This window comes from Anomaloglossus baeobatrachus, chromosome 7 (genome assembly GCF_048569485.1).
Source record: "Anomaloglossus baeobatrachus isolate aAnoBae1 chromosome 7, aAnoBae1.hap1, whole genome shotgun sequence".
NCBI lineage: Eukaryota > Metazoa > Chordata > Amphibia > Anura > Aromobatidae > Anomaloglossus > Anomaloglossus baeobatrachus.
Genome location: NC_134359.1, coordinates 46,264,992 through 46,287,215, shown reverse-complemented (window position 1 = coordinate 46,287,215; position 22,224 = coordinate 46,264,992). Strand labels below are relative to the sequence as shown.

The 22,224-nt window shown below is 45.2% G+C and overlaps 1 protein-coding gene across 1 annotated transcript in view; it reads right to left on the bottom strand.

Annotated features, from left to right (window-relative positions):
* The window catches only part of GCA (grancalcin), a 66,224-nt gene that overhangs the window by 5,141 nt on the left and 38,859 nt on the right, over positions 1 to 22,224 (bottom strand). The window contains exons 3-7 of the mRNA XM_075318842.1: positions 19,992 to 20,061; positions 16,705 to 16,748; positions 12,168 to 12,315; positions 10,513 to 10,626; positions 1,329 to 1,387 (exon numbers count right to left, since the gene is read on the bottom strand). Of these exons, the coding sequence (XP_075174957.1) occupies positions 1,329 to 1,387; positions 10,513 to 10,626; positions 12,168 to 12,315; positions 16,705 to 16,748; positions 19,992 to 20,061 (435 nt within the window). The remainder of the gene's footprint in view (positions 1 to 1,328; positions 1,388 to 10,512; positions 10,627 to 12,167; positions 12,316 to 16,704; positions 16,749 to 19,991; positions 20,062 to 22,224) is intronic.

The following is a 22,224-nucleotide window of genomic DNA, read 5'->3' as shown; positions in this document are numbered from 1 at the left end:
ATTGACAAAAGGTTGCAACACCAACACCAGTCCGGATGGTGGATAAGCCGCGCCAATCAAGTTCCAAAGAAATTTACAAATCTAAGCTGTCCTTCAGGCTCAGGATGCATTAGTGTAAGCGCAAACTATCCGTTCACATTTGAATGAAACGCTATAGGAGACCCAGGAAGACCCCACTGCTGACACAGACATAAAAAGCTAGACTGCAGATTGACAAAATGGACGCGAGTAAGCAAAATCCTTCTTATGGACAGATGAGACGAGAGAGTGTTTTGGTAAAACACATCATTCTGTTTACCGAAAATAGAATGAGGCCTATAAAGAAAAAAGGACACTGTACCTACAGTCAGATATGGTGGAGGCTCAAAGAGGTTTTGGGGTGGTTTTGCTGCCTCTGGCACTGGGAGCCTGAACTGTATGCAAGACATCATGAAATCTGAAGATTACCAAAGGATTTTGGGTAGCAATGTAGTGCCCAGTGTCAGAAAGCTGGGTTTGCAGCCTAGTTCATGGGTCGAGAAGCCCCCAGAAAAGGCTGCAAACAAAGCGCTGGAGAGTTCTGTAGTGGCAGCAATGAGTTTGGATCTAAATCCCATTGAACACTTCTGGAGAGATCTTAAAATTGCCGTTGAGAGAAGACGCCTTCAGATACGAGACCTGGAGCAGTTTATAAAGAAGAGTCCAAAATTTCAGGCGAGAAGAGTAAGAAGCTTGTGGACGGTTATAGGAAGCGATTGATTGCAGTTATTTATTCCAAAGGATGTGCAACCAAATATTAGGCCGAGGGTGCCAACAATTCTGTATGGCCCATTTTGGAGTTGTGTGTGACAATATGTCCAATAAGTATTTTTCCGCTCTGGTTTTTTTTGTGTTGTTCCAAAATACAAAAGGAAGTTAATGTATAAAGCAAAACATGAAATTGCAAAAATTTAGGGGGGGGGGGGGGGGGGGGAGAAATACTTCATTTTTTGGAACAATTTCAAGGGTGTCAAAAACACTGTATATGTAATAGAAATCTGGAATCTCTGTGAATCATAGTCTTGATAGGGTTTGACGAGCTCCGACAGTTCAACATAGGGCTCGCTCACACGAGTGTATACATCGAACAAGGGCTATCCCACGTTTCGTGGCATAGCACTCAGACCAAGGTTATACTGTGGGGCAGATCAGCACTTTTTTTTTTTTATCATGCCGATTCGCAAAGAGTAATGCATTTGGGTGCAACTTTGTGACCTCAAAAACGCACCAAAAGATGTCCTTTGTGAACTTAGCCTTACAACGATAGTGCTGGGTCACAGCGATACCAAGGGTTTACTGCAGACACTTACATCATCATACATAAAGTTCACCATTCCTTGCTGCATGCTGTCCCTTCTCCGAAAGGCCTCTGTGTGAACAAGGACAAGGAAAAAAAAAGGTTATCTGTGGGGATCAGGGGGGGGGTTAAGTAAGTAATAAATTAAGTAATAAAGAGCAGCTACAATATTACCTACATATAGGAAATGATGAAAAGAATAAAAAAAAATATTAATGTCCAAAACTGAGTAGATTTCATAACATTCGCATTCATACCCAAATTCTCTGTTTCTCTTGCGATTAAAAGGGACAATAAAAAGTGATGATACACACTGACGAGCAAAGGGGTAACAAGGTTTTGAAGGATTCAGGCAGTTTTGAAAGCCAAAGATAGATTTACAAAATAATTTATGTACGAGATAGCCAGGATGATTGTCTAGAAAATGAAGGTCATCTCACGCTCAAAGCTGTAGTGCATGGGCAGATATGGAGCCTGAAAGTCAAAGTTCAAAACATTGTTACCCTTTTGCTCTGTGTATTGCTAGGATAGTAGTTTGTCTGATCTTTGGGATCCCTCTGATTCCAAGAAAGAAAGATGCAACGCTGGTGTAGGGTTGTGTCCTACTCCAAGTTTTCTCTACAAAGTGGTGCATGCACCACCAACTCCTTCATGACTTTTGATATATACGTACGTCAAAGGTCATGTCACTGCCTTTGATGCGGACTCACACGCAGAATCTCCATCTATTCCCTTGCACAACGGCGGATTTAATCCCAATTAAATCTCACTGACAGCAGCATTTAACATGCGTCACTAGGGGGCAGTGTTAGTTCTTATGCCCATTAGCGAGCTCGTGACGTGATCCGATGAGTTGTCATGAAAGTCGGGGGTCGGCTGATGACCCCCTCGTGTCTGTCATTATGATTCTCCTGTAAACGTCGACCTGTGGAGATCGCAATTTCTGCTATACATAGTAGTGCATCTGCATTGCCATGTATAGCATAGGCTATAAGATGAATGCAGCTTTGAGTCCAATAAAGGGACTATTAAAAACAGTAAAAATTAAAAAACACATACCGTATTTTTCGGACCATAAGACGCACTTTTTTTCCCCCAAATGTTGGGGGAAAGTTGGGGGTGCGTCTTATGGTCTGACTATAGGGCTGCGGCTGGGAATGAGGGTGCTGCGGGTCAACGGGGGCACGAGCAGGCAGCAGCAGCGCCTGCCGTGACCACGTGGGCCCGCTCATTACATATGCACGCCCATCCTCCCGCCCATCTCTCAGTGCAGAAGCCGGCGCTGACAGGTGGGCGGGAGGACGAGCGGGGACGCGCGCATAGCAAAGAGCCGGCCGCATGATCACCCCTGGCAATTACAGCCTGGAGTGATCATGTGCGGCTGTATTCACTGCCCCCCGCGCGTCATTACCAGCGCGGGGTGCAGTGAATCAGTACACTCACCCGTCTCCGTGTGTGGAGCAGTCCCCCTGCTGCACGCGATGTCTTCCTGTCTGTGCCGGTCAGCTGATCTGTGCTGAGCTGGTCAGCTGATCGGCACAGACAGGAAGACATCGCGTGCTGCAAGGGAACGGCTCCACACACGCAGGTCATTGCCGGTGAGAGGAAGATGATCGGTGCTGGAGGGAGTGAGGAAAAGGTGAGTATAAACGTTTATTTTTTTCTCTGTGCTATAGGATACAGGCCATATACCAGGATGGTATATGAGCACGATGGGGGCATATAGCAGGATGGGAGTATATGAGCAGGATGGATGGGGGTATGTGAACAGGATGGGGGGTATGTGAACAGGATGGGGGGTATGTGAACAGGATGGGGGGTATGTGAACAGGATGGGGGGTATGTGAACAGGATGGGGGGTATGTGAACAGGATGGGGGGTATGTGAACAGGATGGGGGGTATGTGAACAGGATGGGGGGTATGTGAACAGGATGGGGGGTATGTGAACAGGATGGGGGGTATGTGAACAGGATGGGGGGTATGTGAACAGGATGGGGGGTATGTGAACAGGATGGGGGGTATGTGAACAGGATGGGGGGTATGTGAACAGGATGGGGGGTATGTGAACAGGATGGGGGGTATGTGAACAGGATGGGGGGTATGTGAACAGGATGGGGGGTATGTGAACAGGATGGGGGGTATGTGAACAGGATGGGGGGTATGTGAACAGGATGGGGGGTATGTGAACAGGATGGGGGGTATGTGAACAGGATGGGGGGTATGTGAACAGGATGGGGGGTATGTGAACAGGATGGGGGGTATGTGAACAGGATGGGGGGTATGTGAACAGGATGGGGGGGTATATGAACAGGATGGGGGGTATATGAACAGGATGGGGGGTATATGAACAGGATGGGGGGTATATGAACAGGATGGGGGGTATATAAACAGGATGGGGGGTATATAAACAGGATGGGGGGTATATAAACAGGATGGGGGGTATATAAACAGGATGGGGGGTATATAAACAGGATGGGGGGTATATAAACAGGATGGGGGTATATGAACAGGATGGGGGTATATGAACAGGATGGGGGGTATATGAACAGGATGGGAGTATATGAGCAGGCAGGATGGGGGTATATGAACAGGATGGGGGTATATGAGCAGGCAGGATGGGGGTATATGAACAGGATGGGGGTATATGAACAGGATGGGAGTATATGAACAGGATGGATGGGGGAATATGAGCAGGATGGATGGGGGGGTATACCAACAGGATGGGGGTATATCAATAGGATCGGGGTATATGAACAGGATGGGGTATATGAACAGGATTGGAGTATATGAGCAGGATGGGGGAATATGAGCAGGATGCTGGTATAGGAGCAGGATGGGGGTTTATAGCAGGATCATATACAAGGCAGGAGGATCATTACCAGGATGGGGTACCTTAGTAGAGAATTTGGGGACATTACCCCCATAACAGTGTCAGCAGCAGATCCTCGCCCCATAACAGTGTGTCATGACCACATTTTTTGCTTAAAGTTTTATTTTCCCATTTTCCTCCTCTAAAACCAGGGTGCGTCTTATAGTCCGGTGCGTCTTATAGTCCGAAAAATACGGTATATATAAAAAACACAAAGTTCAAATCACCCTCTTTTTCTCCATTACAGGGAAGTGAATATTCACTGCACCCCAAGCCCATAATCCTGATCACCTCTAGGCACCGGCATCAGCGATAATAAATGACTAAAGAGGTGGGTGGGATTATGGGCGTGTGGAGCAGCGAATATTCATTTCAGTCATTGGGGAGATGAATAATCACTGCTTCTGCCGGTGTCTTGCAGCGGCGAAACTGCTTTTGTGACCCAACTATATTGCCATCTCCCACATTCGGACTATAAGATGCACTCTCATTTTCCTCCCAAATTTTGTTGGGGGAAAAGTGCGTGCTATAGTCCGAAAAATCAAGTATATGGTAAAATGAATGGTCTCAAAAGTATAAGTACAAGTAGAGATAGAGCAAAACCCGGAACAACCGGAACCTCTGTCTACAACAACAACAGCCGGTGAAAACACACGGAACAAGAAAACTGCCAACAGGCAACAGGGAGGGTGCTGGGTCTCCCATGTCGGAACTATAAGAAAAAGAATTTACGGTAAGTAACAAAATTCTCTTTTTCTTCATCGTTCCTTATGGGAGACCCAGACCATGGGACGTTCCAAAGCAGTCCATGGGTGGGAATAAACAGAAAAACTGAGAAGTAGGCGAAACCTAACTTCACAAATGGGCGACAGCCGCCTGAAGGATGCGTCTGCCCAAGCTCGCATCTGCCGAAGCATGAGCATGCACTTGGTAGTGCTTCGAAAAGGTATGCAGACTAGTCCAAGTGGCAGTCTGACAGACCTGCTGAGCCGTAGCCTGGTGCCTGAAAGCCCAAGAGGCACCGACAGCTCTGGTCAAGTGTGCCTTGATCCCCGGCGGGAGAGGCACTTGAGGACACTGGTAGGTATCGGAAATGGCCGACCTAATCCAACGAGCCAGGGTCGGCTTAGATGCCGAGAGGCCCTTACGCTGACCAGTGGTCAGCACAAAAGAGAGGTGCACCGCCTAAGAACAGCGGTGCGAGACACATAGATCCGGAGCGCCCGCACCAGATCCAGAGTATGCAACGCCTTTTCAAAGCGATGAACAGGAGCCGGACAAAAGGAAGGCAGGGAAATGTCCCGGTTAAGGTGGAAGCAGCAACCACCTTAGGGAGAAAGTCCGGAGTCGGACAGAGAACCACCTTGTCTTGATGAAAAACCAAAAAAGGGGTGACTCCGAAGAGAGTGCAGCCAAAACAGAGACTCTCTTGAGGGAAGTTATGGCCACTAGAAAGACCACTTTGTGAAAGACGAAACAAAGAAACCTCCCTAAGAGGCTCAAAGGGGGGTTTCCGGAAGCCGTGAGGACCGGATTAAGGTCCCAGGGCTCCAAAGGCCGCCGGTAAGGCGGAATGATGTGAGATGCGCCCTGCATGAAAGAGCGCACCTGAGCCAGCCGGGCGATACGCCGCTGGCACAACACTGACAGAGCAGAGACCTGTCCCTTGAGGGAATTGAGGGATAGTCCTAGCTGCAGACCGGACTGTAGAAGGGACAGGAGGGTCGGCAAGGCAAAAAAGGCCAAAGGATACTTCCGAGCCCGAGTCATAGTGAAGATGACTTCAGGAGGGATACCAGAAGTCGTCAAGATCCAGGACTCAAAAGCCACGCCGTCAATCTGAGAGCCGCAGGATTCTGGCGGAAAGACGGACCTCGTGAGAGAGGGTCTGGACAGTCCGGGAGATGCCATGGCACCTCTACGGACAGATGGAGCAGGTCAGGGTACCAAGCTCGCCTGGGTCAGTCTGGAGCAATGAGAATGACCCGACGGCCCTCCATTCTGATCTTGCGCAGGACTCTGGGCAAGAGCTAGAGGGTGAAACACGTAAGACAGACGAAGCTGGGACCAATCTTGAACCAGTGCGTCTGCTGCAAAAGCCTGAGGATCGTGGAGCGAAGATCCACGTCCAGATAGCCCTACTTGCGGCAGATTGACCGAAACACTGCCGGATGCAGAACCCACTCGCCGCTGTCCACGGTTTGACGGCTGAGATAATCTGCCTCCCAGTTTTCCACGTCTGGGATGTGGACTGCGGATATGGTGGACTAGGAGTCCTTCGTCCACTGAAGAATGCGTTGAACCTCCAACATTGCCAGGCGGCTGAGTGTCCCGCCCTGGAGGTTGATGTAGGCAAACGCTGTGGCGTTGTCTGACTGGACTCGAATGTGCCTGGCCGCCAACAGATGGTGAAAGGCCAAGAGAGCTAGAAACACAGCTCTGATTTCCAGCACATTGATCCAGAGGGCTGATTCGGACGGAGTTCAAGTGCCCTGCGCTCCATGGTGGAGATATACTGCTCCCCAGCCGGATAGACTAGCATCCTGGTGAGGATCACCCGGGACGGGGCCAGGAAGGAGCGTCCCTGAGAGAGAGAGAGGGGCCGAAGCCACCATGAAACGAGCCCCTGGTCTGTGGCGAAGCCACCACCCCGTGGAAGGAGGAAGTCCGCTTGTTCCAACAGCGGAAAATGTCCAGCTGCAGAGGACGCAGATGGAACTGGGCAAGGGAATCGCTTCCATTGACGCCACCATCTGATCCAGCACCTGCATTAGGTGCCTGATGGAACGACGTCGGGGCCTCAGGAAAGAGCGCACCGCCAGAGGAGGGACTGCTGTTTGACTAAGGGCAGCTTCAAGTGCCGGCAGAGTCTCAAATTGCGTCCCTGGGTACGTGAACTTCTGGGTCGAAGTCAGAGTGGACTTGGACAGAATGACAAGCCACCCGAATTGGCTAGAGTGGCGAGAGTGAGCGAGGCACTCCGCGCTAACAGTCTGCACTGGATGAAGCCCTGACTAGAAGGCCGTCCAGGACAAAAGGATCACTGCCAACCCCTAGAGGTGCAGGACCGCAATCACTGCTGCCATGACCTTGAGAATACTCGAGGGGCCGTGGCTAACCCCAAGGGAAGAGCCACGAATTGGAAATGTTCCACTCCGATTGCAAAACGTAGCCAACGCTGGTGTGAAACTGCGATTGGCACATGCAGATAGGCATCTCTGATGTCGATGGATGCTAGGGAATCTCCTTGGGTCATTGATTGATCGCAGAGACTCCATGCGAAAATGCCGCACCTGAACATGCTTGATGAGAAGCTTGAGATCCAGGTCGGAAGGCACCGTCCTTTTCGGGGACTAGGAATAGATTTAAATAGAAATCTCAGAACCGTTCCCAGTCGGGAACCGGTACAATTACTCCATTGGCCTGCAAGAATGCCACGGCCTGTGAGAAGGCGGCGGCCTTGGAGCAGGGGGGAGTTCACAGAAAAAAATCTGTTTGGCGGGCTGGATAGAATTCTATCCTGTAGCCGTGGGAGATGGTATCCCGCACCCACTGATCGGAGACGTGTTGAAACCACACGTCGCCAAAGTGGGAGAGCCTGCCACCGACCAAGGACGTTGCTGGCGTGGCCAGATAGCCAGGAGGAGGCTGACTTAGTGGCAGCAGCTCCTGCGGTCTTCTGAGGACGCGGCTTCGTGCGCCAGTTGGGTTTACGATCCTTGGCTGAGCTAGTGGACGAGGCTGAGGGCTTAGAGGACGATCAGATGGAGGAACGAAAGGAACGAAACCTCGACTGGTTCCTGCCCTGGACAGGTTTCCTGGTTTAGGTTTGTGGCATGGAAGAACTCTTCCCGCCAAGAGCTTCCTTAATAATTTCATCCAGTAGTTCCCGAATAGTCTGGTCCCAGCAAAAGGGAGCCCAGCAAGGAACTTCTTTAGAAGCATCTGCCTTCCACTCTCGAAGCCACAGGAGCCTGCGGATAGCGAGGGAATTAGCCGAGGCAACCGCAGTGCGGTGAGAGTCTCCAGCATGGCAGACATGGCATAGGATGAAAAGACTGAAGTCTTGAAGTTAAGGCAACCATTTCGGGCATAGAGTCCCTGTGAGGGAATGCATCTCCTCTAGAGAAGCAGAGATGACTTTGAAAGCCCGCCCAGCTGCAAAAGATGGGGAGAACGAGGCCCCTACCGCCTCCATACAGATTTGGCCAGAAGGACAACCTGGCGGACAGTGGAAACCTTAAGTGAGGTGCCATCAGCCACTGATACAACGGTCCAGGCTGAGAGTCTAGACACCGGAAGGTCCACCTTTGGTGAATGAGCCCACTCCTTGACCACCTCTGGTGGAAAACGGTCATCAGAACCACGCTTTGGGAATCGTTTGTCAGAGCAGAGCCTGGGCTTGGTCACAGTGGCCTGAAAACTGGAGTGGTTAAGGAACACACTCCTTGTTCTCTTAGGCAAGGTAAACTGGTGCTTTTTTGCCAGAGAGGGTTGCTCCTCTGACACTGGCGGATTGAGGTCCAGTACAGAATTAATGCACGCAATCGAAACACTAATATCTGCGTCACCCTCGGACAGATCAATGGGGGACATGGAAAGCGTCCGAGCCCCCAGTAAAGGGGTCCTGCGAGTCAGCTCGTGAATCAGAGCCGCGGGACGAGGAAGGAGAGGGGACCCTGCTTCTCCTGTGAGGAGGACGGGGTCTGAGACCAGAAGAAGAATCCTCTGAGGGCCTCGCTGAGCGAGCCGTAGCAGCAGAGGCGCCCTGAGAAGGGGGCTAATGCATGCTCAGCAGAGTCTGGGACAGCTGTCCCATGGAGAGAAGGATTCTACCCAAGCCGGGGGTTCAGCCACCGGAGCCGGAGCAGCCGGAGGGACCACTGGGGATGAGACTCCAGGCTGAGGCACCACCATGTTAGAGCAGGAATCACAATGTGGTTATGTGCTCGGTACAGGCAGTACGAGCCTACATGCAGTGCATATTGAGTGCGGCCTTGCAGCCTTACTTCTCGTGTGAGACATGCTGCTGAAGTGGGGGCTCTGAGCCAGAATGACCCCCAGCAGAGAATTGCAGTATATAAGCAGTATATAAGCAGTATATAAGCAGTATATAAGCAGGTCCACAACCGGAGGTTGTGGCTTGCCAGACCGTTTGACATTGTCTCTGTGCCCTCCAGATCCCACAGCCCGGAGCCCCAGAGAGATGCTGCAGTCAGCGCCGATCGCTGTGCAGACATGGCATAAGAACGCTGAAAAAAAATGGTGCCGGAGCGAGGAGAGGGGGCGGGGCCTACTCTAAGAGCGGGATCCGGAGGGCCAAGGAGATATACAGGGGAGGGAATCTTTCCTCAGAGAGGAGTGTCTCTCCCCTGTGCCGAACAGCCGCTGGGCGGAGCCGCACTGTCCCTCTGCATGACTGACATGCAGGGGCAGTGAAATCAATACTAGGCCTCAGACGAAGCCGGGGCCTAGATTTAACAATGCGGCCGGCAAACAGGCAGCATCGGCGCGGTTCTCGGGTAAAAACCAGAGAACCGTCCGGAAATCACAGCAAAGTGAAAAAACACACTCTACCCACAATAAATGTACAAGGGACCCCTCAATACCGTCTCAATACTTAGCTTATGAGACGCAGGGCCAGGTCCCTGAGGGGTGAGCGCTCCGTCCGGCAGGGTCCTGAAAGGGCTGCGGATGGAGACCGGTCTCCTGCAAAGCAGTGAGAACCGTGATGGCTCCCACTTCAAGCCAGAGCCCGAGGGATGGTGAAGGAGCGCGGCATGCAAGGCTCCAGCCTTGTAAAATCAACCTTAACAGCACCGCCGACACAGTGGGGTGAGAAGGGACATGCCGGGGGTCCAGATTGGACCCGCTTTTCTTCCAACTCTTTGAAATCAAAAATCAAAAATCAGATGAGAATGCATGTGTGTGTGACCTCCTGAACACAAAGCATTGAACTGGCTAGGACTGGCTACACGTTTGAGTGTAGTACTTTGTGTGTCCTCCGGAGGCAGAAGCTATACACCCATGGTCTGGGTCTCCCATAAGGAACGATGAAGAAAGTTTTCTTTTAAAATGATGATAGCTGTGATCTGCAGGGAAACAATCTTAGCGGCAGGATTCTCTGGCATGGAGTGTTCATTTTCCTAGCACTGCCTCCACAGGTGAAAGTTAGTATTACATTGAGCCCATTTTATATTTAAAGGAAGGTTCTGGGCTCACCACGATTTAAAAATCCCCAATAAAGTATAATAACTAACACACTCTTCACCAGACATCCCCGTTGATCGTTTTACTAGCAGTTCTCTGATCAAAATCAATCATTACCTGTTAAAGCTCGGAGCTTGACACAGCAGGCGACATAGTCATCAAAGTATATCCTGCCGTTCCTACTGTAGCGCTTCACTATAGCATTCAGGGTTGGTGCGTTTAGTCTGTATCCTGCAAGAAAGTTACACAAACTCCTCGTCATTGTTTTGCTTCTAGGACTCTGTGCACACAGAAAACATGTCTAAAGATATTGTGGATTTGTAGTATATTACTAAGAAACAGGTCCTGCCCACAGTTCTGCTGAAAATTACTAAATCTCTGCACGTTGTGAGCTAGAAGAAATCCCTAGGGACTCATGTGATTAATCCATAACCTACTGCATCATCAAAAACATAAATAAATCAATAAAAATACATTCATTGTTTAAAATTAGATTTTTGTGCTATATTATAAAATATATATATATATATATATATATATATATATATATATATATATATATATATATATATATATATATAGATAGATATATATATATATAGATATATATATATATAGATATATATATATATATATTTTGTCAGCAATGTTTTGATTTCATATCAAAATCTGTATTAAAAAGAAATATTAGAGATCTGGTAATGTTCATATTAGCCACTTGGTGCTTTTTGGGTTTGTTTTTTTTGGAGGGGGGTTGCACTTGTTTCTCTTCATAGAGAACTTTTTAGAAGCCTCATTACCATCAGAGGCAGCTTACAACTGCAGGTGAACACAGACCTAAGCTATATTAAACAAGAAAAATTAGAAATCTTGCAAACTTCACAGTGGCCACTTTGTATATTTTTTTAGCTAACTTCGTGTTCTTCATAGAAGATTTTTCAGAAGTCTCATTACCATCAGAGGTAGCTTAAAACTGCAGGTGAACACCCACATAAGCTGTATTAAAAAGAAAAAAATAGAAATCTTGCAATTTTCAGTGGACACTTGGTGATTTGTTTAGGTTGTCCATTCTTCACAGGAGACTTTTCAGGAGTCTCATTACCATCAGAGGCAGCTTAAAACTGCAGGTGTTTACCAGACACAGTGGAAAACACAGGACCCGCCATTTACAATAGCCGATGTCACAGCGTCTTTTGCTTCTCAATCACATTTGCACACGCTTTAAACAGAAAAAGACAGGCGTTGAGTCAGTCTATTGCTGCTAATGTGCATGTGAATTTTCTGGAACTTTCAATACAGATCGTGATAGGAGGGGGAAGGAAAAAAATAAAAAAACCAAAACACATTCAACACAATCATTTAAAACAGTAGATCAATTTTCTGATGACGTGGTCCACGCAGTCCAAAACTTTTGGTCAGATCACATTTTAATCTGGTCAGGTACTCCGCAGTGCAGCCCCACTTGGGTCTGTAACAGCAAGTTTTAGCATCAAATCCAATTGAAAATGTTTTTCACCTATTTTCTGTCCATCAATGAACCCTTCTGGTCTTCTATTAGAATCCCGTTCAATACAACAACCCAGTTACGCATCTCTGGGCCATATGACTGCGTTCACATGTATTAGAATTGCTAAATTCAGAAATCACTGATTTCTTCTGTAGATGTGCAGCCGCTTTCTACAGGGCACAGCACCACCTTATTATATGGCATCAATTCCTCCACTTTTGCATAAGGAATAACGGAGGGTGATACTTATGTCGGTGTCACTTACCCATAGACAGAACGGCCTGGTTCATCTCGTGAGGCTCCACGGTGCCGCTTCGGTCACGATCAACTGCACAGAAGCTTTGTTTCCAGGCGTTCAACGCACCCCAGAGCTCCTTGAATTCATTAAATCCCATTTTGCAGGTATGGTCTACCTGGTTTTTCATTTTGTAAAGGAATTCATCAGATTTTAGCATTGCTCAGGTAGATAATGTATACACACATCTGCAGACCTTCCCCTCCACAGCTGCAGATTAATCTTTCTACCTATTTCACTAATAGGAAGTTGTGATCATTATCTCCCATGTAGTTACTAGTAAATCCTTCTACAGGAGTGGTTACCTTCAGAGGATTCCACGTGGCAGACACTTTCCATAGACCTTAATTTAGAATAGCATAGTTATACCATGCTACGGTATGCATACCATAAAGGACACAATTATGGTGTATGCCGTATACACGGGGCCATATTTGGTCTATGTACTGCAAGCCTTCCAGATAGATATGCCACATATAGTTTACAAACGCTAAAAAGAGCCTTCCTGAAAGATCACATCACAATAACAATTCCAACCCTCCACTGTAAAAAATAAATAAAAAAATATATATATATATATATATATATATATATATATATATATATAAAAATATCTAATAAATATATATATTTTTATATAAGTATATATATTATAAATAAAATATATATATATATATATATATATATATATATAAATATATATATATTTTATATAAATATATATATATATATATATATATATATATATATATATATTTTATATAAATATATATATATATATATATATATATATATTTTATATAAATATAAATATATATATATATATTTTATATAAATATATATATATATATATATATATATATATATATATATATTTTATATATATATATATATATTTTATTAAAATATATATATATATATATATATATATATATATATATATATATATATATTTTATATAAATATATATATATATATATATATATATATATATATATATATATATACATATATATATACATATATATATATATATATATATATTCTAAACAAAATTAATTTTATATGTTGTAAATAAACAAAATTAACGATAGCTATAGAGTGTGATATCTACATATCACACTCTATAGCTATCGTTAATTTTGTTTATATATAATATATAAAATTAATTTGTTTAGATTATATATAAAAAAATATATATAATACATACATATACACTATAAACTTCCACACTGCCAGAGAGGCTGCTGTGATCACATGACCTCACTGTGCACAGACATCCTGTGTTCTGTTTACATTTGAAATTCAAAATTCAAACGATTTTCGCTGCACACCTATATATCAGTTCCAACTGCCGGCATCAGCAGGGAGGAAGTAAAGTGCTGCAGTAATTTAAAGGGAATCTGTCACCAGGTTTTTGCCCCCCCTATCTGAGAGAAGCATAACGTAGGGGCAGAGTCCCTGACTCCAGGGATGTCAGTTTACTTGGTGCTGTGCGTTTTCATTCCAAAATGTTCTCTTTACAGACAAATCTACCAGTTCTCTGAATGCCGAGCTTTGTATAACTCCACCCCCACCACTGATTGGCGGCTGACGGTGTACACAGCTGCCAATCAGTGGTGGGGGCGGGATTGACCACCTGGCAGCAGTACCTATAGACCCCTCAAGAGAACCTCCTGCTGATAAAATTGTGGCTTTATTAAAACTAAAGCAAGTAGCCTAATGAGTGACATCGCTGAAATCAGTGTCTCCTGTTGACCAATTCCCCTTGAAGGGAATCTATCACTAGATCTTTCCTACCTCATCTGAAAGCAGCATAACGTAGAGACAGAGACCCTGATTCCAGCGATGTCACTTTACTGGGTGCTGCCGTTTTGATTCAAAAATGGTCTCTCTGCAGGCAAATCTACTACTTCTGTGAATGCTGAACTCTGTATAACCCCGCCCACACCATTGATTGGCAGCTTTCTCTTTACACTGTTAACAACACCCAAGACAGTCACAACAGACTTCAATGAAGTGAAAGGCAACAACTTCAGGAACATATAAAAACGACAAAAAAGAGAAGTCTTTGGATTTGCCTCATATACCATTATATCCCATGGCCCAAAAACCACCAACAACAATGCAAATTGCACATAGAAAAATCTTTAATTGATTGGGTCAAGCATATAATTTTACATGGGATATAAAACATTATAACAGGTAAGGAAGTAAAAAGACACATGAGAGCGAACAAGAAATCCCCATGTGAGGCTGCATGGATCTAGCAGGGTAAACACAAAGGTATATTCCCAGCAGGGCCAGTGTAAGTGCCTTCACAGCAAACAGATTCAATGTGAAAGACAGAGCAGTACTAAGTAAAGAATCATAGGCACATTTACCCAAACACATAGCCCGGCAAGGAATCCACCAAATGTAAAACTCACATGCAGACGCACAGGGGGAGCAGTCCCAATACGTATTTCGTGATGACTTCCTCAGGGGACACTGTGCATAGGGTCAAAGCCATCAATCCGTGGTGGAGGCGGGATTGGACTACCTGGCAGCAGGACATATAGACCTCTCAAGATAACCTCCAGCTGATAAATTTGTTGTTTTATAAAACTACATCAAGCAGCCTATTAAGTGATATCGCTGGAATCAGGAGCTCTGCCCCTATATTACACTGTTCTCAGGCTCGGTAACAAAAACCTGGTGACTGATTCCTTTTAAAGGGAATCTGTATGCAGGTTTTTGCCACCTAATCTGAGAGCAGCGTAACGCAGGGGCAGAGATCCTGATTTCAGCGGTCACTTACTGGGCTGTTTAGTGTAATTTTGATAAAATCACTGTTTAATCATCAGAGGACTACTTGGCGTGCTGCAGGTAGTCCAGCATATTCATGAGCTTTGTATAACTGCTAGATCTGCAGAGAAAACGTTAATTTTATTAATATGACAGCAAATGGCTCGGTGACATCGCTGGAATCAGGGTCTCTGCCCCTATATTATGCTGTTCTCAGATTCAGCAGTAAAAAGCTGGTGACAGATTCCCTTTAGGGTATGTGCGCACGTTGCTTTTTACCTGCTTTTTACCTGCTTTTTTGCTGCTTTTTCTTCTGCGCTGTTTAATGCCAAAATGGATGTGTTCTTCTATTCAAGCAAAGTCTATGGGAATTTGGGTTTCTTGTTCACACTATGTTGTTCAAAATGCTGCCTTTTTGTGGCAGAACTTTGGTCAAAAACTCAGCTTTTCAAAGAAGCAACATGTCAATTCTTTTTGCCATTTGGGTTTTGCACTGCAAAGCTGAGTTTTTGACCAAAGTTCTGCCACAAAAAGGCAGCATTTTGAACAACAATAGTGTGAACAAGAAACCCAAATTCCCATAGACTTTGCTTGAATAGAAGAACACATCCATTTTGGCATTAAACAGCGCAGAAGAAAAAGCAGCAAAAAAGCAGGTAAAAAGCAGGTAAAAAGCAACGTGCGCACATACCCTTAAAGAAAATCTGTCACGAGGTTTTTGCTCCCTCATCTGAAAGCAGCATAATGTAGAGACAGAGACCCTAATTCCAGCGATGTGGCACTTGCTGGGCTGTTTGCTATCATTTTGATAAAAATCAATGTTTTCTCTGCTGCAGATCTAGCAGTTATACAGAGCTCATGAATATGCTGGACTACCTGCAGCAAGCAGTCCTCTAATGATAATCACTGCTAATTAATTGGTGATTTTATCAAAACTACATTAAGCAGCCCAGTAAGTGACATCACTGGAATCAGGGTCTCTGCCCCTGCGCTATGTTGCTCTCAGATTAAGAGGCAAAAACCTGGTGATGGATTCCCTTTAACCCTTTCCCACATTAAAAAATAAAGTCAAATTGTGAAGCAAGTGAATGAATCTGGAAGGAAAAAAAAAAAAATAAACATATACATACATACATATATACACATATACATATATATATATACATATATACATATACATATATATATATATATATATATATATATATATATATATATATATACACACACACACATATACATATTATATTTATTATATAGCATAAAAAAAAAAAAAAAAATTGAGGATTTGCCTTGTACTTCCACCTGATCCCATACATTGTATTGTGTATAGCTTTTTGTTGCTACCGGTTCCAATGTTCCTCAAAGCAGACACTACAAGGACAAGCAGTGCTGTTGTGGAGACGCAGGTGAAGCGTCTCTTGTTACAGGCCCCTTGGCTAAGCAACAAAACATTTCACAATTTCGAAGTATATATTTTTAATTTTTTTTTTTTTAACTATTTTTATATGTAAAAGCTTAGTATAGGAATTTGCAATATGCGATTTATGGCATTTCTCATTAAAGTCATCTTTTTTTTTTTTTTTTTTTTTTGCATTTCCGTCATCTGCCAATGCCAAGTCTTTGATATTATAATTGCAAGAAGGAAGCAGATGAATGCGGAGAACTTTTATGTGTCACTTTTTATTTTGTGCAACATTTTGCATTTTGCAAAGGATACGTCCAACATGGAGATCATAACCCGACATGTTTCTAGGCTGAAGGCTAAAAGAGAAAGAAAACAATGAAAACATTTTTACTTTTTACTTCGTATTAAATTTACATTGGGGAGGGGGCTGTCAGCCACAGACGAGTGTTTTAATTAGGCTCAGTAGTGGATGTAATGTTTATTAGGGCACTATCCATGATTAAGGTGCTGTGCTTGGTTTGGACAGTCAATTTCTGCTCACAGATTCTTTTTAATATATTTAAAAGGGCATTCCATTAAGAACACGGCACCAACTAGGCGATAATTTGCAAGTTGTGGGAGGTCCCATGGCTCAGGCCCAACTGTCGCTCCAGTTAGATGGGGCAATAAAAAGCCCTGAACTTGGGATTAGTGGGACCCCCACCGACATAATATTATTATTATTATTAATAATAATAATATTATTATTATTATTATTATTAAATAATAAAATAAATTAATAATCTCCACACACTCTTTCTTTAAAAGGGTTATTCCCATCTTCAAGATCCTATCTCAATATGCAGTAGGTGTAATATTAGCAAATACATCCAAATAGAAATGTAGTATAGTTTTCCTGATTAACCATGTCGTTTACCTCATGTGCAGGGCATTGCAGGTGCTTAGGTATACATGCTTACAATCATGATCCACTCATATAGTTATAGTTGCTTGTGGTTGTAACCATCGATACCCAAGCTCCTGTAATGCCCTACACATGAGGAAGAGACATGGCTATAATCAGAACTATACTACATTTCTAAGTGAAGGTAGTTGCCAATATTATAATTATTACTATGCCTATTACAAATTGGGATAGTATCTCGGAGATGGGAATACCTCTTTAACTTGTTTTTACCAGAATACCCCACAAATAATCACATTGTATCTATCAAGCAACAATAGCACAAAGTAAAAACAAAAAACAAAACAATATGTCTTTGAACATAAATTCAAGTGACTATACAACAGATTAAATTACTTTACACCCCCCTGGTCTGGCTTTCACATTGATACTCCGTGGCAGCTAGACCTTGGCAGTGCACAGGGGGCCACGTAACCATGAGCCGCCCCGGATGGCGGCATTTAAATTACAGACCAATCGGCCATAATATGAAAAACTGCCTAAAACAGTGTACAATGTAGCTACCCAGCACCCTCCACAAAAAGCTGCAATGCTCTGCACTTTGTGCTATAAGAATAAGTACACACGGCGAGTAATACGGATCGAGTGGAATGCGATAAAAAACAAAAAAAAAAAAAAAAAAAAATCGCATTCCACTTGTACCAATATTACCCTATGGGGCAGCACCCATGAGCTATTATTTTCTCAGCCCTAATCGGACCGAGAAAACAATGGCAGCATGCTGTGGGTGCAATGCGATTCTTGTTTCACTCTCACCCATTCAAATCTATGGGGCGAGAGAAACATCGCACTGCACTTGCTGTATGTACGGTGTAATGGGAGTACAGCGCGAGTCTCGTATCGGCTGGCAATGGAGGAGACTGGGAGATAAATCCCTCCCTTCCCTCCGCAGTGGTGGTCTGATCACACAATCGGACCACAGTCGCATGACACTCGGCTCCCGCTGTGTTGTGAGCAGAGTTTCATGCGAGGACTCGCACTAATCCCAGTGTGGCCTCAGCCTAACAGCTCTGAGATCAGGATAGGCTAGCCTTCGCTCCATACATCGATAAGCCTTGGGTGCCGGTTGCCCTTCTTTGGCTCACTTTTACCCTCGCACCCACTTGCCATCTTGGAGATCACACGTGGTATTCCGAAAATCTACCCGTTCTTTCGTACAAAACCTGCAGAAAAGCCTAGTCATCCCCCCTCTCCCTCAAAAAACTATGCAATATGTCCATGAACTGTCCCCTTTCTTGATCTGTATCTTGCCATCCCCTCTTTTCAACAGTCACATCCGAATTCTGACCGCTCTGCATAATATCCAATGGGCGTTTTGTGGCTGCAAAATGGATAAAGGAGCCTTTGCGACTAATATCGAGCGGCGTGCAGTAATCACCCGGATCTTTATTACAGTCATAGATTACTGGAGGTGCCGGGTTATCTGCATGTCAGAGTCATTCATTACAAGCCGCTCGTGCACAGAGCCAGCGAACACGGCTGACAAGAAGTGCTCTATACAAAGGAGAGCGCCTCCCCAGACGATCGCACCTCCGCCCCGGGGAGATAAGCTCCGGCATGTTCCAGCGTTACATTAATGGTTAACTATGATGTATGTCGCTGGCAGCACGAGACATGAGGACAGAACATACAGCGACGTGTCCAGGTATAACACAGTGCAAGTAATCACACAACCTTCCGAAACTTTGATACAGAATTGAGGATCAATTTATACCTGACGACCGCTAATCAGCTACTTGTTTAATAGCCTCCTTACATATGCAGCCATTGTTTTCGGCAGCACATGACCCGATTATACAAGAAAAGTGCTGCCGAGAATGATGTGCCAAGGATGAATGATGCATCATTTCACCTGACAAACGTGCATTTTGCTTGTTCGTCGGGTGATCAGTCATCAATATCAGACCAACTCCTACCTCTCCAACAATCAACTGCAGCTGGAGTTCTACAGCATGTGGAGCAAACAGCACCGCTATATCACATAGCTCAGTGGCTGATCTCAGGTGCTGCACATCAGCTCTATTCATAGGAGTAGATCTTCAGTGTGAGCGGTGGTTTTCCATTTCGCACAGTGTTGACATCAGGAGGTGCTAACAGACTATCAGTATTGGTGTTGTGTATTGGCACATCACCTACCTCCCCAATCAATCTGATATTGAGAACTTATCCAGAAGATATCAATATCTCTGTAGTACACTTAAGTGTAATTGAACAATAGAAACAGGTTGCAAGAATGCCTGTTAAAAAAAGGAAGTTCCAGCACATATAATGCCGAAAGAAAAATGATTAAGAGTGTTCACACAGACACACACTTGAATTAAGTGGCTAGCTAGCTACAAAACATGATAATGGGGACACTTCCCCAGATATATTACTTGTTATTTTTGTTTGGAGGGGGGGGGGGGGACACTAGCCTTTTCTGCAGATTCTGTATGAAAGAGCAGGTACAATATGGGTCATGTCAATAGTTCTTTTTTTGCAAGGAGAGGGAGGCACATGGGGGCTCCATGGCTCATTAGCACAGGACACCATATTGTCCAAGGTTGGTGGGAGCGGGGGGGACATTTACCCGTATCATTCTTGATAATGGGCGATATACATCCAGCACTGACAGTAACATATACACTTGACTTACGTGTGTAGGTCCCATGGATTCCGGCCTGAGTTAAGCATCTCTGCAGTTCTTCAGCATCTATTTCACCGTCCTGCAAAACAGAAAAAAAAATGTAACACATCCAAAAAGGCAAGTGCCTGCTGATCCCTACAGTCTTACATACAATCCTGTATTCTGGCTTTATGCAAGTCACCAGAGAATTAGAGACAAGGCACTCTCAAATGGTGATACAAACGAAGAATTTATTCCATAAGTCTTAAAGCAACATGTGACGTTTCGGCCAGGTGGCCTTCATCAGACAACTTGTTATTCAGACTCTCATGGTAGTGGTAAAGGCAGTGGTATCCAACACTGATGCTGCATAGTGGTGGATACCACTGCCGTTACCACTACCATGAGAGTCTTAACAAGTTATCTGATGAAGGCCACCTGGCCGAAACGCCACATGTTGCTTTAAAGGGACAGTATCGCGTTTTTTTATTTTTGTATTAAAAATAGTTATTCTGAAATCAAGTATTTCTAATACAAAATGAAAATCGTAGCTTATTTACTTTTTCTGTTATTCTAATTTTACTGTATGCACTGGGGGCCATGTTGGATTTGCTGTGTGTGTAACGACAGTTACACACTCCTTTATGGCAGCCCCTGTGCATAGAGAATAGTGGTCGCTATCCGACCCTATGTTTAACGTTACAGTGGGCGTATTCTGTGACCTGGACGCGCCCCCTGGCCTGTCCAGATCACAGCAGAGGGAGCGCCATCATCGTGGAGCTCACAGCGTATGCTGTTTGCTCCACTTCCCCCCTGTCAACCGCCGGGATGTGTGAGTACAGGCCGCCTCCCCTCCCCTGCCCCCGTTACCGATGACACTGCCTCCCTCCGCTCTCCCCAGCCCCCGCTACTGCTACCGCTAGTGCCGCCCCTCGCCGTTCCAGTCTCCGCTGACACCCCATCCCTTCGCTCTCCTCAGCCCCTGCTAGTGCCGCCCCTCCCCCTCGCCGTTCCCATCTCCGCTGACACCCCATCCCTTCGCTCTCCTCAGTCCCCGCTAGTGCCGCCCCTCCCCCTCGCTGTTATCGTCTCCGCTGACACCCAATCCCTTCGCTCTCCTCAGCCCCCGCTAGTGCCGCCCCTCCCCCTCACTGTTACTGTCTCCGCTGACACCCCATCCCTCCGCTCTCCCCAGCCCCCGTTACTGCTACCGCCGCCCCTCCCCATGCCGTTACCGTCTCCAATGACACTTCCTCCCTCCGCTCTCCCCAGCCACCGCTCTGCTCGCCGCTGCTGTGTATGTGTGTGCCCGTGCCCCACTGCATGCGAGTACCGCCGCTGATGCTGTCTGCACGGCTGTGTATTATCCTCTCCTGTTTGATACTGTCTGCTGAGCCGTGTATCTAATCCTCTCTTGGGTGATACACAGCTCAGCAGACAACATCACCCAGGACAGGATTAGATACACAGCTCAGCAGACAGCATCACCCAGGACAGGACTAGATACACAGCTCATCAGACAGTATCTAATCCTGTCCTGGGTGATACTGTCTGCTGAGCTGTGTATCTAATTCCGTCCTGGGTGATGCGGTCTGCACGGCCGTGTATCTAATCCTGTCCTGGTTGATGTGGTCTGCACGGCCGTGTATCTAATCCTGTCCTGGGTGATGTGGTCTGCACGGCCGTGTATCTAATCCTGTCCTGGGTGATGTGGTCTGCACGGCCGTGTATCTAATCCTGTCCTGGGTGATACTGTCTGCTGAGCCGTGTATCTAATCCTAGCCTGGGTGATACTGTCTGCTGAGTTGTGTGTCTAATCCTCTCCTGTGTGATACTGCCTGCAGAGTCGTGTATCTAATCCTGTCCTGTGTGATACTCTTGCTGTCCTTGGTGACACTTTAGACATTTCTGGTCACCAACAAAATGGCTCTGCATTGTGTCCCTACATGTCATTCTCTGTTATCCTTTGTAAACACTCAGATTAGGAGAGGGAGGCGTGCCATCACACACAGAAGAGCAGACTCCGCCCACTTTACTGCAAGCTGTAACGTGAGCTTTTTCCTACAGTGGGATTTCTGTAGGATTTCAGAAGCTGCTCCCCCTAGTGTTTAACAGTGGAAACCGTGGAAAATATGAAATTTGAATTTTTTTTTTTTACATTTTGCTCAATTAAAAAAAGAAAATAATATTTAAACAAAACATTAAAATAATATTACTTTACATTTTTTCAGGTATTTAATTTTTTTTTTTTCTGACGATACAT